This window comes from Megalobrama amblycephala, linkage group LG13 (genome assembly GCF_018812025.1).
Source record: "Megalobrama amblycephala isolate DHTTF-2021 linkage group LG13, ASM1881202v1, whole genome shotgun sequence".
In the NCBI taxonomy this organism is placed as follows: domain Eukaryota; kingdom Metazoa; phylum Chordata; class Actinopteri; order Cypriniformes; family Xenocyprididae; genus Megalobrama; species Megalobrama amblycephala.
Genome location: NC_063056.1, coordinates 36,840,197 through 36,862,537, shown reverse-complemented (window position 1 = coordinate 36,862,537; position 22,341 = coordinate 36,840,197). Strand labels below are relative to the sequence as shown.

At 35.5% G+C, this 22,341-nt stretch overlaps 1 protein-coding gene across 4 annotated transcripts in view; it reads right to left on the bottom strand.

Annotated features, from left to right (window-relative positions):
- LOC125243659 (thrombospondin type-1 domain-containing protein 7A) overlaps positions 1-22,341 on the bottom strand; it is a 158,119-nt gene that overhangs the window by 92,140 nt on the left and 43,638 nt on the right. For all 4 annotated transcript variants that reach the window (XR_007179079.1, XR_007179080.1, XM_048153452.1 and 1 more), the window contains exon 2: positions 7,148-7,994. Coding sequence is in view for 2 of the 4 variants with exons in the window: in XM_048153452.1 (XP_048009409.1) it covers positions 7,148-7,994 (847 nt within the window). In the remaining 2 variants the exon portion in view is untranslated. The remainder of the gene's footprint in view (positions 1-7,147; positions 7,995-22,341) is intronic.

The following is a 22,341-nucleotide window of genomic DNA, read 5'->3' as shown; positions in this document are numbered from 1 at the left end:
TGATATCCTCACTGTACTATAGTACCACAACAGCACTTTATCTTTGAATACTTTAATAACATGTTTTTGTTAGCTTAACTTAACTCAGTTTGCAGTTGAACAGCTTTTGTAACTTTCAGTGGCCTGTAACTTAATGCTGAGCAGTGTAAATGCAGCAATTTCTCCTGGTCTCTTATTTTCTCAGTAAGCAATGCAGCTGACGAGCTATTACAGCTAATTACAGGCTGCTTCCTTTCCAGCGTAGCTTCATTTAGCAACCGCTCATTTAGGTGCCGCGGCTGCCAAACACACCTCAGGGCAGCACGGACTCTTAAACACATAAACTTCAAAGCTGGCACTGTTTTCCACCCACTTTAAACCCAGATTAAGATGTCTCAAAATCATTGAAAAATCTGGCAACATAATGACACCATATTGCAGCACAATAACTTTCTGAGGTATAAAACTGATAGTAGCCGTAGGTAAACCGTATTTGGCAGAAATGGAGAGTATGTCAGTCTGTGGCTTGAATAGTGACTGTGTTCTATAAAATAAACAAGGCTACTGTCAAAATTGTCACTAGGGTTGGGCAAAAATGTATTCATAATTGATTAACAAGCAAGAATGACAGTTAATAAGTTTAATCTCTATTCACCAATACAACAATAAATGTCTGAAATTATGGAAGCTTGTTTCCACCACTTAATAAAAAATGTAAAAAGGTAATTGCGACTTTTTATCTCAGAACTCTGACTTTTTTTTCTCAGAATTGCAAGATATAAAAGCAAATCTGACTTTAAAATACAAAATTCTGGCTTTATATCTCACAATTCTGACTTTATAACACGCAATTCTGATCTTATATATCACATAATTCTGACTTTATAACGCAATTCTGAATTTATAACATGCGATTCTGACCTTATATCACACAATTCTGACTTTATAACACGCAATACTGATTTTATATCTCACAATTCTGACTTTATAACACGAACTTCTGATCTTATATATCACATAATTCTGACTTTATAACGCAATTCTGATTTTATAACATGCGATTCTGACCTTATATCACACAATTCTGATTTTATATCACATAATTCTGACTTTATAATGCAATTCTGACTTTACAACATGCAATTCTGATTTTATAACATGCGATTCTGACCTTATATCACACAATTCTGATTTTATATCATATAATTCTGACTTTATAATGCAATTCTGACTTTATAACATGCAATTCTGATTTTTTAACATGCGATTCTGACCTTATATCTCACAACTCTGACTTTATAACTCACAATTCTGACCTTATATCTCACAATTCTGACTTTATAACGAAATTCTGATCTTATATATCACATAATTCTGACTTTATAACGCAATTCTGACTTTATATCATGCAATTCTGACTTTATAACTCGCAATTCTGACTTTATATCATGCAATTCTGACTTTATAACACGCAATACTGACTTTATAACGCAATTCTGACTTTATATCATGCAATTCTGACTTTATAACTCGCAATTCTGACTTTATATCACACAATTCTGACTTTATAACACGCAATACTGACTTTATAATATGCAATTCTGATTTTATATCATGCAATTCTGACTTTATAACTCACAATTCTGAATTTATATCACATAATTCTGACTTTATAATGCAATTCTGACTTTATAACATGCAATTCTGATTTTTTAACATGCGATTCTGATTTTATAACATGCGATTCTGACCTTATATCTCACAATTCTGACTTTATATCTCACAATTCTGACTTTATAACTCACAATTCTGACTTTATAACACGCAATACTGACTTTATAATATGCGATTCTGATTTTATAACATGCGATTCTGACCTTATATCTCACAATTCTGACTTTATAACTCACAATTCTGACTTTATAACACGAAATTCTGATCTTATATATCACATAATTCTGACTTTATAACACAATTCTGACTTTACAACATGCAATTCTGATTTTATAACATGCGATTCTGACCTTATATCACACAATTCTGACTTTATAACATGCAATTCTGACTTTATATCTCGCAATTCTGACATTATAACTCGCAATTCTGATTTTATATCACACAATTCTGACTTTATAACACGCAATACTGACTTTATAATACGCAATTCTGACTTTATAACTCGCAATTCTGACTTTATAACATGCAATTCTGACTTGATAACATGCAATTCTGACCTTATACAGTATCTCACAATTCTGACTTTATAACACGCAATACTGATTTTATAATACGCAATTCTGACTTTATATCACGCAATACTGACTTATAAGTCTTGAGATAAAAAGTGACAATTACCTTTTTTATTTTTATTTCATTTTCAAGCTTCTATATGAAATAAACAGCCTAAATATGTTGATAAAATACAGTTATATTTTAAAACTTTTAATTATTATAATATAAGAAATACAGCACACAGAGACTTCTGATCTGAGAACAATTTTGAGTAATGATGCAAATGAATCACTGAATCAATCTCGAATCAACTCTGAAATTGACAGTTTGAACTGATGAACGGACATGAATCAAACTTACCAACTCTTAACACCATGTTTGCTCAAGAAGTTCAAATGAATAAAGCTTGCAAACCATTTTATCTACACAAATGTATAGCAAGATATTCAACAAGAAAAAAAGGGGCTGTATTTGAGTTTTCTTGAGCATCAAATTGGTATCAATCAAACTGTTGATCTGCTAAAATGCGCATTGCTGCACTTCTCAATATTACTAACATGCATTGTTTATAAACACAGGGTAGCACATTTTTGGTGAGCTGTTGTTTATAGCTTGTTGATGGAATGAGGACACCATCATTTCCATTTAAATGAGAATGATGTTTCTCCTTTAATGTAAAAATAACTCAATTGTGGGAATTCAGGAGAACCTCGGTGCACCACCAGGAGTATTATATAGAAGTCCATCAAATCCTAAATAAAATTAGCAGGAAATTCTGAATTGAACAATGCAAGAGTATGCATAACATTTTGGCAACATTGAGCAAAGGTATATGATGTTCAGTCTTAGAGTGTTTGTCTAAAGTCAGCTAGTACAACACATAAGATGTCTTGCAAGATATTACACCAAGAACGGTTGGGTTTACTATACTGACAAAAGCTAAGTAACGAATTGCTTTATCCTCAGTGTTGGCTATTGAATTGTTGCCGTAAACTTAACATTACCTGGAGAAACCTCAGGCTGAAACACTCTGAATGTTTTTCTTTCAACTCTTCCCATGTTCCTGAGCTCGAACAAATATCAAAGGCCAAACACTGTATGCCTGAGATACACAACCTATAAGGCTGCACCAAAACTTTTTAAATAACTACAAAACTCTTGAACATTTAATACTCGGTTGAAAGTGCTGGCGTAGACTCCTGCCGTGTCACACAATCTGCTGCTGGGGAATATACAGTTGTCATTTCCACAGTTGAAAATAGACATCAAGCGTGGGAGTGCTTTGACAGCACAGCGGAGACCCAGACGAGTCACGTAGCCGTCATCCTCTTACTGTCAGCGGCTGATGGAGTGCGAGAATCTGCCGGAATCCCGAGTTTTAGGACTCATTTAACTGCTATTAGCCTGAGAACTATTAGCACTACAACAAAAGAGATGCAGCTCAAGAGAAAGTGATGCGTAACGGATTCCCTTTTCATGGAGACATAAAAATGACCAGATTGAGAAAGCCTCAAGCATAATATAAGCACATAAGTTGCTTATAAGAATCGACCACCCTTATCAGACACCATACGAAATTTGATGTCAGGGCCAATGACATAAGAGTGTGTCCATGGAAAACTAAATTGTGGTGTAACCATAAATAATATGCAACACCTTGCATACAGGCGAGTATGAAAATATCTATAATATAAATAGCTATTCAAATCTAATCAAACAATTATCAATGAATTCATATTTTAAAAAATATTTAGAAAATAAATAAAAAAATAATTAATATTAAATTAATTATATTGAAGACATTTTACAACATGAACTAATGAAAATAAAATATTTAAATAAATATTAATAATTAAGAAATTGCAAACATGCTCATCATAGAAAATGTGTTTTGTGCTAAGTCATTGTACAAATTGCATTTTTTATGTATTTTGAATACATTAATATGAATGACAATTATTATTATTAACACTAATAATTAAAATAAGGTATTAATACACTGTAAAACCGAACAGTGAAATTAATTAAACGGAATGAGTTTGTTTCACTCAAATAATAATGAAAGTTCATTGTACTTAATAGAAAAAAGTTGCGTAAACTCAAAATTTGATTGTATTAAGTAGGGTTGGGCGACGTCCCCTAAATTGGCTGTTGACGATGTTTACAGTAAAACATTGCGATGGACGATGATATCATTGGGTGGGGGGGTTCGGATTATTTACATTTTTCATTATTATATAATTATTATTCATTATTTTACTTTATTTATATTTTTTCCCAACTAATGACTCAGCCGGGCTTTCCAATAGGTTGCACGTAAGGGGAAAAAGTAGCTTTCTTTCTGGTTTCCGTTCATGGCAAGATTAGCACGGAAATATCTGTGCATATGTGCTAACAGTACTCCATCAGAGCGGGTCTTCAGCACAGGGGGGAGTGTAGTTACTCCAATCCGCAGCTTATTAAAACCAGACAAAGTGAACATGTTGGTATTTCTGGCCAGAAACATCGAAATTTAAACATGGTCTATGTATGTAAATCCCACGTTTCGGTCTGAGTGCTGTTCCCGTTTTCTTGTTCTTTGTTGTTCTTCTGTGTTTTAATAAATTTGTGTTATCAGAATCACCTTCATTCTTTCATTTGATTTGACATTATGGCCAAGGAAAAATGTCATTAAAGGTATTTATTAACTAGACAAAAGTTAATTGACGTTCACTGAATTCTGGGTTTATACCTTAAACTGCCGCTTCAGTGCAGTATAGCCACAGAGCTATGTAACAATGAGCACGATCTCTCGACACATAACAATAGGCTACTAATAATTCATTAATAAGGGCTGTTTTCTTGTACAAAATTAAATATTTTAAGTTAAATGTACAGTGTTAGACATGTAAAAAAGACAAGATTCTAACAATGTCAAGATCAAATGCCTGACACGGTATTTTCACAGACTAACACGTTACGTCTCTGGCATAGACTACAGTATTTAATATAGCATATATGCATTAGTTATATTCTCAACTTAATTTACAGAGCAATTCCTGCAAAGATTTTAGGTTAACTATAGTCTATAGAAGAGACTAGTATTAGTGTGTGTATTTTTTTACAGTCTGTGGTGTCGACTCGCAAGACTCGTAGCGAAGCCGGACAGGGGCGTGGCATCACGATAGTGTCTCTGATATTGACGATATTGTTCATCGGCACAACCCTAGTATTAAGCTGAACTTAATATGATTGAGTTGAAGCAGATTTCTTTGTGTCAGACTGTATAAGGAAAATAAATGTTGCAATTAAGTGTATTTTGTGTGTTTTTGTACAAGATTAACATAGGGAGACATGAGTTAGTGTTTAATGTGTTATGTTGGGATTTACAGGGGGTTTTGTTATTTTAGTTTTGTAGTGTTGCCATCGTGCACTCTTAGCCCGGATTTTATATTTACTTAAAAATATAATTACAATATACTTAAAATATTTAAGTTTGGTTACATTACTTATAAAATATAAGTATATTCTACTAATTTGTGGGTGTATTTGAATGTGTTAATAAATGTAAGTTAAATGCACTTAAATTATGAAGTTTTTCTCCTGACCACGCCTCCTACACGGCAGGTAATGATGGTTTGCGGCAGGTAATGATGCCATTTTGTCGTGGTGTGTGTGAATTCAAGGAGCTGTTGATGAGCAGTTGGAACATTTGTTTTGGCTGTTCTACAGACATTTTTTCCGAACATTTACCTTTTTATAGTTTTTCACCAAAGGAGAAAATCAAAATTTTTAAGTTACCATCATCGAGGTCAGGGTTTGTTTTAGTTGACCTCTTGACCCTTGACTTTTTAATATTAGATTTTGTTTGGGTAGTTTTAACTGCATTAAAACCAACCAGACAAGCAAAGTTAAAAGATGATCAGGTGTTGTTGGTTATGTTTTCACATAATCATTATTTGATCTGAATCACTGAACTCATTTAGAGCCCAATCTCTGAGTTAGATTTACATTATTGATTACAGCAGCACTGTGATTCTACAGCAGAAGATCAACTTTTACAATACAATTATTTTTTTTTAAAAGTTGTCCTTATCACAAAAAAATAAAATAAAATAAAATATTTTAGGCACACACAGACTTTCTTAATGTTAGGCCCCCTATTTTTGTGCTGGAGGTCCTGGACATCTTGTTCAGATTCATGGTATCATGGATTCTATCAAATACCAACAGATAAAAAATCAAAACCTGAACGTTTCTGCTAGAAATCTTATAATGGGCTGTGGTTGGATCATCCGTCGGGACAATGATCCAAAACAAACATCAAAACCAGCAGAAAAATGTGTCACTGAGCACAAAATGAAGCTTCTGCCATGGCCATCCCAATCCCCTGACCTGAACCCTAAAGAAAATGAGTGGAGTGAACTGAAGAGAAGAAGCACCAACATGGAGCTGGGAATCTGAAGGATTTGGAGAGATTCTGTATGGAGGAATTGTCTCTGATCTCTTCTCGGGTGTTCTCCAAAACTCATCAGGCGTTATAGAAGAAGACTCAGAGCTGTTCTCTTGGCAAAAGGAGGTTGCAAAAAGTATTGAATAAAAGGGTGCTAATAATTGTGGGCAACGTGTTTTGGAGAAAAACATTTATTTCATCATGTTATTTCCCCCCCACTTTCAATTCTTTTCCTTCAATGAAAGGTTAGATTTTTGCTAATTTTATAAATGAAAGATCAAAAGGATAAACAATGCAGATTTATTTTTAGAGTCATCTTTGATCATATTTATGAAGGGGGCTAATAATTCTGGCCACAACTGTTTATATGGGTTACTTGGTCATTTCGTTATTTTATGATTATATGGTACTGAACGGATCGCAGTTCAATCCCACACAACCTCATTTTAGTCATGTCATAATAAGTCCACTAGATCTTTAATTCTAATGGGAAAAGTCACTAACCTGAGTGATACCGTACTTCCGTTTCGATGTACACAAACCACTTGCCGAGACTGGTAGCCTACTTCGATATTCCAGAGGTCATCCTCTAGTCGATTCAGCCTGTTGCGGTTCCTTTTGTTCTTGATAAGCTCACGCATCTCCGGGTCTCTGTTTCCTTTCCTCTCTTTGCCTTTCCGCCGCCGGGCTTGGCGTACAGTGCGTGCGGGGGCGGCAGAGGAGGTCGGCTCCGGTGGTGGTGGTGGTGGCAGCATGCACTCGCTCCAGCCGCCCACTCTCAGATTGAACACCGTCTCTCTGCCGTCGCAGGCCCTCGGCGCACACGTCTGGAACTCTGTCAGATTGGGGCAAGGAAGCCCACCGAAAAGTGGCGGCGCCACTACGGAGCGGACGCGGTTCTGCAGGCCCAGCCCACAGGTCTTGGAGCACGTGGTCCAGGGGGTGAACTCGGTCACCACACAGTCTTGAGGGCAGGGAATGAGACAGGCCTGTTCCTGCCGGGGTTTGGGCTCAAAGTACTCACAGATGGCGTCGTCGGCCGCCGAGCCATCCGCCCTGAGCGCACAGTTCACCTCCCGCGTCTGGATGCCCTCTTCGCCCTGCAAGCAAACACCTGTGCGGCCAGTCCGCAGTGATATGGGAACGCACTGGTTCCATGCGCCTAGTCGCCAGTCGTACAGGTCCTTGTGCCAGTCGCAGACGCGGAAGCAGCTCTGCTGGTTGGCTGGCCGTGTGGCCTGAAGGCAGTTTGTGTGAAGGGTCGTCCAGCCTTCCACATGAGCGCACCACACCGCTCGACTCTGACTCCCGCCTGGACCACACTCGCTGCCCATACATCTTCCCCACGGACCTGAGAAAAACACCATATGAATTAATGGAAATTATAAAACAAATGCAACATAATTATGCCACCTCATAATATACCTTCAAAGTCCCCCCGTAGTCAATCATTTTATCCCTTAAAAGTCATCTTTGATCACCAAAATGACATTTTTAAAAGTTTTTTTCCTTGAAAAAAAAATCTTCATGCCTTCATGATTTAAAATAGCTTGAATGTAACTCTACACCCTTGCCTCATTTAGTATACATGGTTCTATGAATATGCAAATTAGCACTGCTTCCTCTCACTCACACCAGTTCAGAGATCCACTCACTGACGATCACACATTGACGTGATTGGTCACAAGGTAGATTGTGACATCAGAAACACTGTCAATTTCAAACTGCATTTTTGAAACTGTCTATAGATCACTGCAGTTTTAAGAAGAAAATAATCAGCAACGGTGTCGGCTGATGAATTGGCACATGGTTTGTCTTAAAGCACATTAAAAACACCACATAGACATATAAACAACATTAAAAGCTTGATTTTCATCACAGGGGGTCTTTAGGATTATGCCATAATGCACTGTGAAGTTGATTTTATATATTCTGTATTATTAGGGGCCAAGCCCCAAAGGGGCTGTAGCCCCTATTGTAATTGTACGTTTTCCCTTTTATTATTATTATTCTTCCTCCCGAATGGGAGTCTATGGCAGCCCTATCAACGGAACATGAGAAAATGATGAAATTTGGCACACTTGTAGTGATGGTCATGTCTAGAAATCTGACCAATTTTGGAGTCTCAAGGACCAACTCTATAGCGCCACCACCAGTTCAAAAATTCAACATTCTAAAGGTTATAACTTTTGAACCATTTGCTCTAGAAAAATACAATTTAGTACATCTGATTTGTCTCTTCATGCTGATTCTATTCAAATTCTTACATTAAGTCTCCACCCATTACAGTAGCGGCCATTTTGAAAAGTACAGTAGTCCGTTTTTTCGCTACTCCTCCTTCAAAATTTGTCCAATTTTGTCCAGACTTTGATCAGGTGATCTTTGGTCTGAGCCGCACAGAAATTACTGAGCAGATTTTTTTTTATTCATCTTTGTTCAAAAGTTATGATGTCACGAAGTTAATGAGGTTTACCCAAAATTGCTATAGAGGCTGTATCTCAGCCAAACTTTGAGCGATCAAAACAAAAATTCGTACACTTGATCAAGACCATGATCTGAGGTTCCTTGCCGAATTTGGGAACAGCGCCACCTACAGGTCATGAGATCTGTAAAATGGATATTTTGGCCAATAACTTTTGAACACTTTATTAGAAAATCAAGATCTTGGTGTCTATGGATTCCTTGGGCCATGCCGAATCCGGGGATATTGAATTTGTCAACATCGGATGAAAAGCATGTCCGCCATTTTGAATTTTGTCATAAATTTCAATATCTTTTAAACTATTTGACATATCTTCACAAAAATTAGTATGTATGACCTTTAGTAGGTCCCGAAGGTACCTGAGAAGTTTCAACACAGCGCCACCTACTGTTCCACAGATATAATGTTTTTTGCAAAAATGCTTATAACTTTTGAAAACACTTTCCAAAACGTGTATACTTTATGTCATTTTATTCCCTGGCTAATGCCAATTCCAACGATGTGTCATTTGTCATTTTCCTTAAATGTACCTGTCTGCCATATTGAAATAAATGAAAAACAGTTTTTTCGCTACTCCTCCCACAAATTTTGTCCTATTTTGTCCACAATCAGCTCAGAAGATCTTTGGACCGAGCCGCATAGAAATGACTGAACGGATTTTTGATATTCGCTACCGTTCCCGAGATATTTGTCTCTGAATGTGACCTTCCTTGTGATTGTTATCTTATGCTAGTTAGCTTAGCATGCTAATTGCTTAGCATGCTAACCAGTTGTCATTCTTTTTAATGTGGCTCTTCAGCTATCAAGTTAACCATGAGCTTCATTAGCATTAAGTTAGCTTGGCATGCTAATATGGTTAGCATGCTAAGAAATGTTTTTTTTGTAAATTCTTTGTTACACTAAAAGTTCTCTTCCACAACATGTTGAACATGTGTCATAATGTAGCTCAATGTGTAAAGCCAGGTACCTGACGAGCCCTGTACCTAAAGATAGTGGGTTCGAATCTCGGGTGGAGTGGTTTTATGAAATTGTGTGTTTTGATTCCGTTATTGCCTCTAGATTAGAAATAAATGCTTTTTGTTTCATGCTGTGTTCATTTTCATCTAAGCTTCTGTACTTTCTGAGTTCATTCTCGCCCATAATTCTGAACCAGGTGTTTCATGTTTGTTCATTTTCTGCTGTTTTTCTTCTTCCTGCTCTGTATTGCGCTACAGCATGATGAGCTGCAGAATGATCTAAAGTAAAGTTATTAAATATAACATTCAGTGCAGTTTCATAAAAATTCTTCTTTTTGAGTCCATTTTCACATAAACTAGTGAACTTCGGCAGTTGTGTCAACAGTCACCTGCACAGTGGTGCAATGACATGCGCAATGGACACTGGACCTGGAGGTTGTGGGTTCGAATCCCGTGTTGGGTGGTCATTATGCAATTGTGTGTAATGAGTCATTTTGATTCCTTTTTTATCCAAATAAGCATTGTACTAATCTTTATTCCTCTTGAATTAGATACAAGTGTTTTTAGTTCATTCTGTGTTCATTCTCATCTGAACTTCTATTGATTTTCATTTCATTTCCACCTGTCCTTCTGAACCAGCTGTTTTGCATGTACATTCAATTTCTGCTGTTTTTGCTCTACCTGCTCCGTATTGCGCTACTGCCCCTTCTGGGGCTTGGCCCCGAATTGCTGCTTGCAGCTATATTTTTAAATTCTTATTGTAATTTCTGTCATTTATAAATTATTAATGTAAATTCTGTATTTTCTTATGTTTTTGAAAGAAGTTTCGGCTACACTATTTTAAGGTGACGTAGTTACATTGTACTCAAATAAGTACTGAGTAACATTAATTAACCTCATGTACTTACTATAGAGTTACGGTTAGGGTTAGGTTTAGTTACTTGTAATTATGCATAATTTACTGTTATTACTAGAGTAAGTACAAGTAGTAACATGTAACTACGTCACCTTAAAATAAAGTGTTACTGAAGTTTCTTATGTTCACCAAGGCAGCATTTATTAGATCAAAAATATAGTAAAAACAGAAATATTGTGAAATATTATAATTTAGAAGAACTATTTGAATATATTTTAAAATATAATTTATTCCTGTGATCAAAGCTGAATGTTCAGCCTCATTACTCCAGTCTTCAGTGTCACATGACCTTTCAGAAATCATTCTAATATGCTGATTTGCTGCTCAAGAAACATTTCTTATGGTCAGTGTTGAAAACACCCTATTCCACATCCTAATGCTGTCCTTCAAACAAATGTGCCAAATGAATGCTATGCAAACATATATAGTGAATATATCTATCTATGCTATATGCAAAAGAGCTATAAAGCAAAACCAAAGTTTAAATACCTACATTAAAAATGAAGATAATAAAGAAAAACAAAAACACAAACAGTGTTGTTAACAGATAAGAGGAATACATTCACCATGGACACAGTAACCTGTTGTCATGTTGTTATCCTGTAAATGTCTTACATTTATATTCAATTACACGCAGTTATCCCTTTACAGTTACCACTTCCATAAAATACTTTAAAAAACATGCTGACTTTTAAACCTAAATTTACAGGTATTTCAGCAAAAGGGATATTTTTGTGCTGAATATTAATTGTCTCTCTCTCTAATGCGTCTGTTTGATTTCAGTAAAGTTTGTAGTTTAACACGAGCCTTCATGCAAAATGGAATTTGTAACACTTACAGATAAGGATATACCAGTAAAATGAAAGTTTTGCGCTTAGGAAATATATCACACATTAAACAGCCCACGCATCTGTCAAATCGCGCCTGACGGACAGGACAAGCCATGTCAAACATTACGCTAATGCATTAGCTTGAAGCTTAAAGTAAAGAATCCTCATGTTTTGGGCAGCTTGGATCACGTACCTTTCCTGCAGCAGCTCACTCTGTTTCCTCCACTATTTTTTAGATACATTTTGTCCATAGAAATGTGTTATTTAGTGTAATTTGACGCGACTGGAGGAAGTTTTCCGCGCACGGTGGGCAGACGCAACTAATCGATAATGACATTCGTTGTTGACAATTTTCATTATTGATTATTATAGATTTTATCGATTAGTTGTTGCAGCCCTAAAAAGTATACATTAAAATAGATTAATAAAAACAAATGTGTTATAGTTTTTATGCTTATTAGACTGCCACTTCGTTAGCTTAGCAACATGCCAACGTACACACACACACATGCTGTTGCAGATGAAATATAATATGGATAACATTTAATAAATTGCCTATCTTTTCGTCAGGTTATACTGATTATTAATCACTCAAACCCCTTTATCTTAACCGCTCTGCTTAACCGTTGGTCTTGACATCAGTCATGTTTGTAGTTTCTTAACACTTTTTATTCCTATTTGTAGTTCTATTCGAATCCTCGTCCACAGCGCAATGTGTTATGGGCAATATTAGCTGTTAGAGTGTGCATGGATCTGCACTTCGGATTCTAACGGGTATCTTTGGAATGCTCATTTCAACATACTACGATTTGGAACACACTAATTCTAATTTTGAATACTATTTAGGACGGATAGTATGCGAATTGGGACGCAGCAACACACTGCAAACCTGGACACACACCCAGAGCAGTGGGCAGCCATTATGCAGCCAAGGACACCACAGTCATTTCCTGCCAGTATTGAGACTCGAACCCACAACCTTCCATCACTGCCCCCATGCTGCCTTAGAAGCAACAGGCAGGTGACCCATGAGTGTTGGAAATGAGCCACTGTGAAATTTGAAATTTGAAAAGGTTAACTTTTGTACCTGACTGATCCTTAGGTGATAATCTAAATGTGTTGGCCTAATTAAACTATTTGACTGTGAAGCAATTAGACAGTCAAAATTAGTTAATCAGTACCTACTGCTACTGCTGACAGCCCGGCAGTAATGAACATCAAACTCTAAATGGAGAATGAGGAGAGAAGCAGCAGCAAGATCATTCTAGGCACTTATTTTTGGATAACAACAAACGCAATAAGTGATGGAATCATTACCAAACATACTAAACAGAATGTGATCTTAAATAATAAATGCTAACCATCAGGCAAAAATTAGTCCAATGGGTTGTATGCATCAAGGAATTATTTTGGATTGATATTTTTAACATGCTCATGTTCACATTTGAGGCTGGACTATTTATTTTTAGAATGTATAGTAATGTTAGACCTTAATTAAATATTTAAGAATTGATGTAGCTGTAAGAATAAGTAAGTCTGAAGTCAAAGTGAGTTTCTAAATAATCTCTTTTCTACTTATAATCACAACTGGAACTTTTTCTATCAGGATTCCCTTAATTTTATCATGGCAACCACAGTTGAAAACAAGTTAGTGCAATTAAAGTGTAATTAAATTAATTTTCCCTCCAAAAGCTGTCAGAACCTCCTTTTTATTTTTTATGACAGTTGTGACTAATATCAATTTACCAGTTTTATTGCTGTGATAATAAATGGAATGAAAGCAAATGAAAGTGAATTATACACTTTTGGCCCATGTCTCAATTTTTTTTTTTTTTTTCAGCTTAAACCAAAAATTCAGCAAACAAAAGGCAGCAAAGGATGATAAATAGAGATCTGTAAAGACAAGAAGAACTGTGATTGTGCTTCAGGGGCTCAATCTCACAGCCACATTAGAAAATGAGGCTTTATTACCATTGATTTTCACTGTATTACATTAGCTGTGTCACCATAACAGAGTTTCCATCTCACATTCCCCACATTCAGCACCTCTTGCATGATAAATAGTCGACCCTGTAATGAGGCCCAATAATAATCCATCTGAGAGGGTTTTTGCTGCAAACGCGGCCCATCAGGCCTCATCGTGTTAAACAAGAGCAGGGGAAATGGAGCTTTTGTAAAGCACAGTATAAAAAGTATTTGACAAGATTTTTACATTTTCCAATACCAGTGTACTGTTATGCGGTTACTTACTAGCCCAAGTCAAATTCTCTGGTTAGCTGTTTTTTGCCAGTTTTATCACCTGTCAGGTAAAATTTGTAAATGTGATTATTAAAGTAATAGCACACACAATGCAATTTGACAGTATCATTAGTTCCCATTTGAAAAATTATTAAATGAAAAAGACTGGCTTAATAAACACCACTAATAACACAGGAGAACATCACAGCAGTTAAATAAATCTATTTAAAAAAATATAAGGTTGAAATAAAATAAAATAAAATAAAATAAATCATAAATGAGTGAAATAAAATGAAAAACTTAAATTAAAATTAAGTTAAATTAAAATAAAAACTGACAACATAAAAGTATTATTCTAATATTATAGTAAAAAAATAAATTATTTTTATAATATAATAATATCAAATTATTCATATTATTATCTAAAAATATTAATAAATGCTATAATAGATAATTAATAAATAAATACTATTTAATATGCTAGATAATAAATGCTGTACATAAATAATACTAACACACAACAGCTTTTTTTCAAAACCTAGTGAGTTGCCTATAAAGATGGCATTGGCATTAGAAGAGCACTATAAGCAAAGACACCTTGATCTGATCTTGATTTGAGGGTAATTTCATCCCAGAATGCACTGCAACAAGCACCATGAAATCATTTAATGTGTTGGAGTCATTGCATTTAACACTGAAAAAAGTTAAATGTAATAAAAAATTGAATATTTTATTCAATATTTGTGTGACTAGAGCAAAACAGGGTTCTGGTGGTAAAAATCCCACTTATTTTCTCCATAGAGAAATTAACAATAACATCTAAACTTTTAAAGAAAGTCCAATCATGAACTCCAGTTACCAGTTCTGTATGAGGAAATTGGGCAGTCACTCTCGTGTGTATTGTAATCTACTGCGAGATGAGTTTCTCAGAGTGCTATTTGTGCTGCGTCTGAAAGTTTCTCTAATCATGTAGAGCGTTTCAAATCGGTCTATATGTGGTTTCACTACAGTTGGCAAGTTTCCTTAGAAGGTAGCCGTCTCTAAACAGCAAGGTAGCTCACTAGGTTTAGGAAGAGAACTACAGTGGTGTGTGCAGAGTCAAAATGAACATTTAATATAATTTATTGCAAATATACCAGCAAACACTGTTCATAAAGCTACAGAGAGAGATATATCACAGCATACATTTCTCCATTTATGCCACAGACTTAATGAATGCGTGATGTGCTTCCTCCAACAGTGGGAGGGAGCAGAACTACTGTGGCTTCCTAAGGCTAATCGTCTTTGGGAAAAGCAAGAATAAACACAATCCCTATACAATTGTTTCCCCCGAAAACAACAAAAGATTTCTCCTTTATGTGTCTCAACTCCCCCACAGGTTTATAAAGAGGATTTCGAGACTGGTGGTCTGCTAACGGGAAGAGGTGTGAGATGAAAAGCTCTCTGAAATTTGCAAAATAAAAGGTGCAGTAAGCAATTTTTAAAAATAGCATGCATAAAATGTTTGTTCAACCTGAAATTGGTGTCTTGTGAAAACTCTTCTACGTGACTGATCTAGACTCCACAAACCATAAAAAGGGTATTGCCGTAAGAAAAAAGGGTATTGCCGTAAAAAAAAGCAGGTTGTAATTCAATTAACATAATGTCTGGGAATGTCTGGAAAGCACCTTTTTTAACCCTGTAAAGCCTGACATATGAAATAGTCATTTTATTATTTTTTTATCATATCATATTTGATGCATCAGGCTTTTATGGCTCATATAGTATGATATAGTGAGAATATGGATCTCATAATCAAGAAAATGCCTCAATAAATCAGTGAGATGTTTATAACAGTAAAACAGACTACTTACATAAAATGCATCTAAATATCACTAGTCACTCTATATCTGGCAATAATATGTATATATATTTAAATAATTAGTTTTATGATCAAAGGTCTGTAGTTTTTATTGTGCAGGGGAAAGCATATGAAATGCAATACGATGATCCTTGAGGATGAACGTGGGAATGTACAACACTTTCCTGGATCAACATCTTTGTTGATCCTGGAACAACATTCCAATCAACCAAACAGATTTGAGGGACAAGTTTACAGTTAATGTCAATTTTAGGCTTACAACCAGTGTTAAGTGCTCCTACATCAGTGTTATTCATCATTTCCCTCTGATTTTAGGGATAAGTTATGGGTAGGGTTAGGTTTAGGGGAAGGGATATGGTTAGGACTAAATGTTCGGACAGGAATGTTGTTCCAGGATCAACAAAACATGTTGATCCAGGAGCACGTCTTGGCAAATTCACGGGGACTGATGATTGAGAGATGTACAAATACATGTTCCTTAAAAGCCTGATGTATCATATTTTATACTCTCATTTGATGTATGGTTAATCAAGTAAACTATAATAACCATTCAGTAAGTGTTCATCTTGAAATATTACTAATAATATAAAAGTAATGCTTATGTTTACGTGATAAATAAATATCATTAAAGACTTCTCAGCAAAAAAGATATGGACCACGAGTTGAAGGTGGACATTTTTACAATTATTCAAAAAAACAAAAAACAAATAAACAAACATACAAACAAAAAAGGAAAAAAAAACAAAAACAAATTTGAAACAATAGGCTTTATAGGGTTAATGGTGACATGCATTTTCATTATATCACTATAAAGGAAATTTAATGAAATTGAATTAGATCCTAAATATTTTTTCCCTTGAATTTAAAAAGAAAACTAATTTGTGATGAGATTTTAGTCATGCACACTGGGGGTCATTACTAGAGGATCAGGCCTGCAGCAGGTCAGGATTGATCAGTATCTCACACATCATTATCTCCTGTGCTCAGAGGAGACGCCAGCTGTCATGATAAAAGGTAATTCTGGCTGACAAAGTGCTGGTCCATCAGCGTCTGACAGGTGTGTGAGAAACAGAGTGCAGACAATTCAGACTGTCAGTCAAACAGACCCACAGTCCAGTTCATAGGGAGAAATATTTGGTAGCAGTACATCACTGCTTTTAACAGTAATAACATGCATCTAATAGATGGGATAGAGATTGTTAAAAACAAAAAAATAACCTAGTTTTAATGGTGCTGCAAAAGTTAGCACAAAAGAGTCAAATAAGAGGCACAGAAGAGAGACTTGCTCTTTTTTCAGCCAATCAGAAACACTCTTTGCCAGTCAATCACTGGATTTGGAGGGCTGGGTTTTGAAGAGAGTGCAAGTGAAAAGGATAAAATCACTTGAAGCACCACTGATACAATTATTTCAGCAATTATGGAAAACAAGAGCTGTTAGATTCCACAAGTACGTCTGGTTGATTATCGACTGCAGAAGTGTTGACCCTCTAGAGACAAAAAAATCAAAATGAACTCTCTTTAATATCTCAAATGTGTCTCCTATAGTACAAAGAGATGAAATTTAGAGCAAGAGCAGAAATTTTTTTAAATGAACCCAGTAAGCCTTGTATGTTTCTATTCTAAAGTTTCAAGAGATCTCAGCATCTAAAACTAGATAGATAGATAGATAGATAGATAGATAGATAGATAATCACACAGAACGACAGACGGATAGATAGACAGACAGACAGACAGACAGACAGACAGACAGATAGACAGATAGATAGATAGATAGATAGATAGATAGATAGATAGATAGATAGATAGATAGATAGATAGATAGATAGATAGATAGATAGATAGATAGATAGATAGATAGACAGACAGACAGACAGACAGACAGACAGATAGATAGATAGATAGATAGATAGATAGATAGATAGATAGATAGATAGATAGATAGATAGATAGATAGATAGATAGATAGATAGATAGATAGATAGATAGATAGATAGATAGGAATTTTAGGAGAAACTTCTGTGACAAAGTTAATGCATAAATTAACCACAACTGAGAACTCAATGAAATCTCCTGAGTTCAAATTCTCTGATCAGTTGTCCTCTGATCAGTCTGTTGAATAAGAACAGGCCTTCATTAACAGCTCTGTGTCTGTGATGTGATACTTTTGTATGATGCATTAAAAAAAGATAGAGTGTTTCATTGCAATGAATCACTATTTCAAAGAACAGCATGCGATTAATGTTAAAGATGAGCATCCTTCATCAAAAAACCTACTTGATTTGTATAATGCACTTGCACGTCTTTCAAATCACTTTACATGAATATATTCCCCAGATCAGCTGCTTTTTTGCATGTCGAAATGAAAAAGATACATACGTTTATTCTTCCCTGTTCCAGTCAGCTTCAGAAGTGAGTCAATCAAATGTGAGAAAACTGACCCCAGGCAAAGACCATTAAATTCATAAGCAAACTGTGAACTTCTTAGGACGTTCTGAAGATAAATCCAGTCAGCCGTGTGCCTTCAGCCTTTCGACTTCTCTGCTTTTGCAGATTTCAGAGTTAATTTCCACCAGAACTATCCGATAGTGATGCACCAAAGGCTCTCACACAAGATGCGACAAGCCATGAAAGCTCTCTTCCATATTCATTTAACATGCGACATTTTGTACTTCTGTTGTGTCACATCATGCCCAACCATCTCATAACTGCATTAAACAGCAACACATTACTAGTCACATGAACGTTTTTGAGTCACTCAGTAGTTAGACTCTTAAAAATAAAGGTTCTTCATTGGCATTGATGATGCCATGAAGAACATTTAACATCTATGAAACCTTTCCAATGCACAAAAGTGTCTTTAAAGCAGGAACAGTTTCTTTAGATTTTTAAAATCTTCTTCACACTAAGAAAAAAATTGTTCTTTTAAAGGGGTCCTTGATTATGACTTTAACTTTAGTTAGTGTGTAATGTTGCTGTTTGAGCATAAATCTTTTACAGAAATTGCTTTTTAAGGACCACAACAAATGGCTGGTAGGGACTACAACTAGCTTCTTCGTGACATCACAAACGCCAAAATTTAAATAAACCCCGCCCCCGAGAACACGCAACAAAGGGGGTGAGGCCATGTTGGGCTGCTTTAGAGAAGAGGAAGAGTTGTTGTAGTAGAGTGTTGTTGCCATGCCGTCATTTTACGCCGGACTTCTTCACAAACGAGGGTCAATTCAATGCTGGATTTGCACAAAAGATTAAAAGATTAGTTAAATTTTAAATAAAATTTTCCTGATAGTTTACTCACCCCCATGTCATCCAAGATGTCCATGTCCTTTTTTCTTCAGCTGAAAAGAAATTAAAGTTTTTGATGAAAATATTCCAGGATTTTTCTCCATATAGTGGACTTCAATGGACACCAAATGGTTGAAGGTCAAAATTACAGTTTCAGTGCAGCTTCACAGAGCTCTATGCGATCCCAGACGAGGAATAAGGGTCTTATCTAGAGAAACCATCACTCATTTTCAAAAAAAAAAATACAATTTTATACTTTTTAACCATAAATACTCATCTTGAACTAGCTCTCTTCTTCTTCTCTATTTGAATTCCGGCAGTGTAGACACTGCTAAGTCTATTACTGCCCTCCACAGGTTAAAGTTTGAACTAATTGTTATATACTATTGAACTAGCATATTGTATATGACAATTTAGTTCAAACTTTGACCTGTGGAGGGCAGTAATACACTTAGCAGTGTCTACACTGCCGGAATTCTAATAGAGAAGAAGAAGAGAGCTAGTTCAAGATGAGCATTTATGGTTAAAATGTATAAAATTTTAATATTTTTTTTTTTAGAAAATGATGGTTTTCTCTAGATAAGACCATTATTTCTCGTCTGGGATCATGAAGAACAATTTGAAGCTGCAATGAAACTAATTTTGTCCTTCAACTGTTTGGTGCCCATTGAAGTCCACTATATGGAAAAAAATCTTGGAATGTTTTCATTTAAAAACCTTAATTTGTTCTCAACTGAAGAAAGAAGGGCATGGACATCTTGAATGACCTGGTTGAGTAAATTATCAGGAAAAGTTTATTTAAAAGTGGACTAATCCTTTAACATGATGGCACATGCTAGTGGATGAGTTGAATCAACTCCACAGCAACTACATAAATTTATCCACCAACCATTCAGAAAAGTCCAGTTGCATTCTGAAAGTTGTAACTTCTTCCTGAGTCTCTCCATCAGTGTCGACTCCGGTTTGAACAATGTAAGGCTGAACCCAATCATAATTTTGGCTGCGTGAGATTCTCCAGCTTTGTTGTTGTTGAACAACCGAAGAGCGAGCTGTTAAAGCTCCGCCCTCTTCTGGAAAGGGGGCAGCAGCTCATTTGCATTTAAAGGGACACACACAAAAACAGCCTGTTTTTGCTCAAACCCAAATAGGGGCAAATTTGACAAGCTATAACAAATGATCTGTGGGGTATTTTAAGCTGAAACTTCACATTCCGGGGACACCAGAGACTTATATTACATCTTGTAAAAGGGGCATTATAGGTCCCCTTTAGGAACTATTCACTGAAAGGTTGTTTGGGAAACCTAAAATGGTTTTTCTATTGCATCACTATGAAAACTCTCTTTTAACTTTATTTTTAAGAGTGTAAGAAGCTGTGTTCCCATTAAATTTTACAATGTGACTTTTTTTGGGCACTAAATATCTCTAAAAACACTTACCTGCAAGGGTAAAAAAAGAGAGAAAAAGCTCAGGGGCAAGGCTGATAATTTACATTAGGAAGTCTGTATTTTTCACACTTTCACATCCAATATTTCCTGATCGGAACTCCAGCAGTGAAATATCAAAAGGTCAGTGAATAACATTTTGTCTCTGTGCACTCGGCAGGGTTGTAAAGCGAGTTCCCAGGAAGTGCACACAATGGGAGAACATCATAACACAATTTCACTACTCTGAACAAAGTCCTTCAAGTGCAATAAACAAGGGCTTTCAAACTTTGTCTACAATATAAAACAGCTATACATTTTCTATTACTGTATTGGTTATGTAAAACTGTAAAATAGAAATCTTTTTTCTACCTAATATTACAGTAAATATATTTCAATTAAATTATAGCTTTTCACAATAAATACTATTTTAAAGTAGCTTTATGGAAAATACTGCTTTATAACCAGCAAGCACTATGAATACATTAGTGAGGAAAGCACCCTATAAGCCTATATGTATACCATGCAAATGTTTTAGGTCGGTAAATATTGTTTTTTAATATTTTAATAAAGAAGTCTCTTATGTTCACCAAAGCTGCATTTATTTTGTATTTATTTATAATACAGTAGAACTGTAATATTTGACATTTCTATTTGAATATATTTTAAAATGTAATATATTCTTGTGATGGTAAATTTTCAGCATCATTACTCCAGTATTCAGTGTCATTTGAATATGCTGATTTGATGCTCGAGAAACATTTTATTAATATCATCAATGTTGAAAAACAGTTGTGCTGCTTCATTGTTGAAAACTGGTATTACTTGATTAATGAAAAGTTCAAAAGAACAGAATTTATTTGACAATTTTTGTAACATTATAAATGTCTTTACCTTCGCTTTTGAACAATTGCATCCTTGCTGAAGTATTATTATTATTTTAAACCTTACTGACCTAATAAATAAATGTTTGCAAACTAATATTAAACACAGTTTGTAATATTTTCTCTCAAACTGTCCACAGACTTCCACTTGTGATCCCCAGTTTAAAAGTCCCTGTTACAAACTATTGAGCCACACAGACTTCAAAAATCTAGGTCACTACATTAACAGCTGCATTCCTGGCCCCATATTGTAAGTGCTGCTTTCATCAGCAATCAAGATCAGATTGTACTACTCAGGGCAGCAAGCGAATATTACGGTTTTGACAGACGATAGTATAATATGCCACATTGATGTATCTGGTTAACACTGTGAGCAGCACCAACCTTCACCACATCTCTCTGGTCTCAATGAAAGATTTATACAAGTCAATGTGTTCTGCAGCACATCTTGTGATGAAACTGTAGCTGGGGATGTAGAGGCAAAGTGTCTGCTGGATTTAGATAGGAAAAAAAATAGCTACAAATCACCATTTAAAATCTGACTGGTTGGCTTTAAGCTACTGGAAAAAAGACTGCCTGGTTACACTTTAAAAAAATACAAAGTTCTGTCCTGAAACTCTAGATGGCACAGGCTAATAGGACCTTTAACTCAACCTGCTTGTAATTACATTAATATCTATAGGGCACAGCTGATTGGTTCCTGCTGTATCAGTAGCCAACGAGCTTGTGTGCTCAACCTTGAAAATGCTTGGGTAGCATTTGCCTTAGCAGTGCAGCGCGTTTTCAAAAACCCTCCACCTTCCCCAGCTCCACCTGTATAGATCTGCT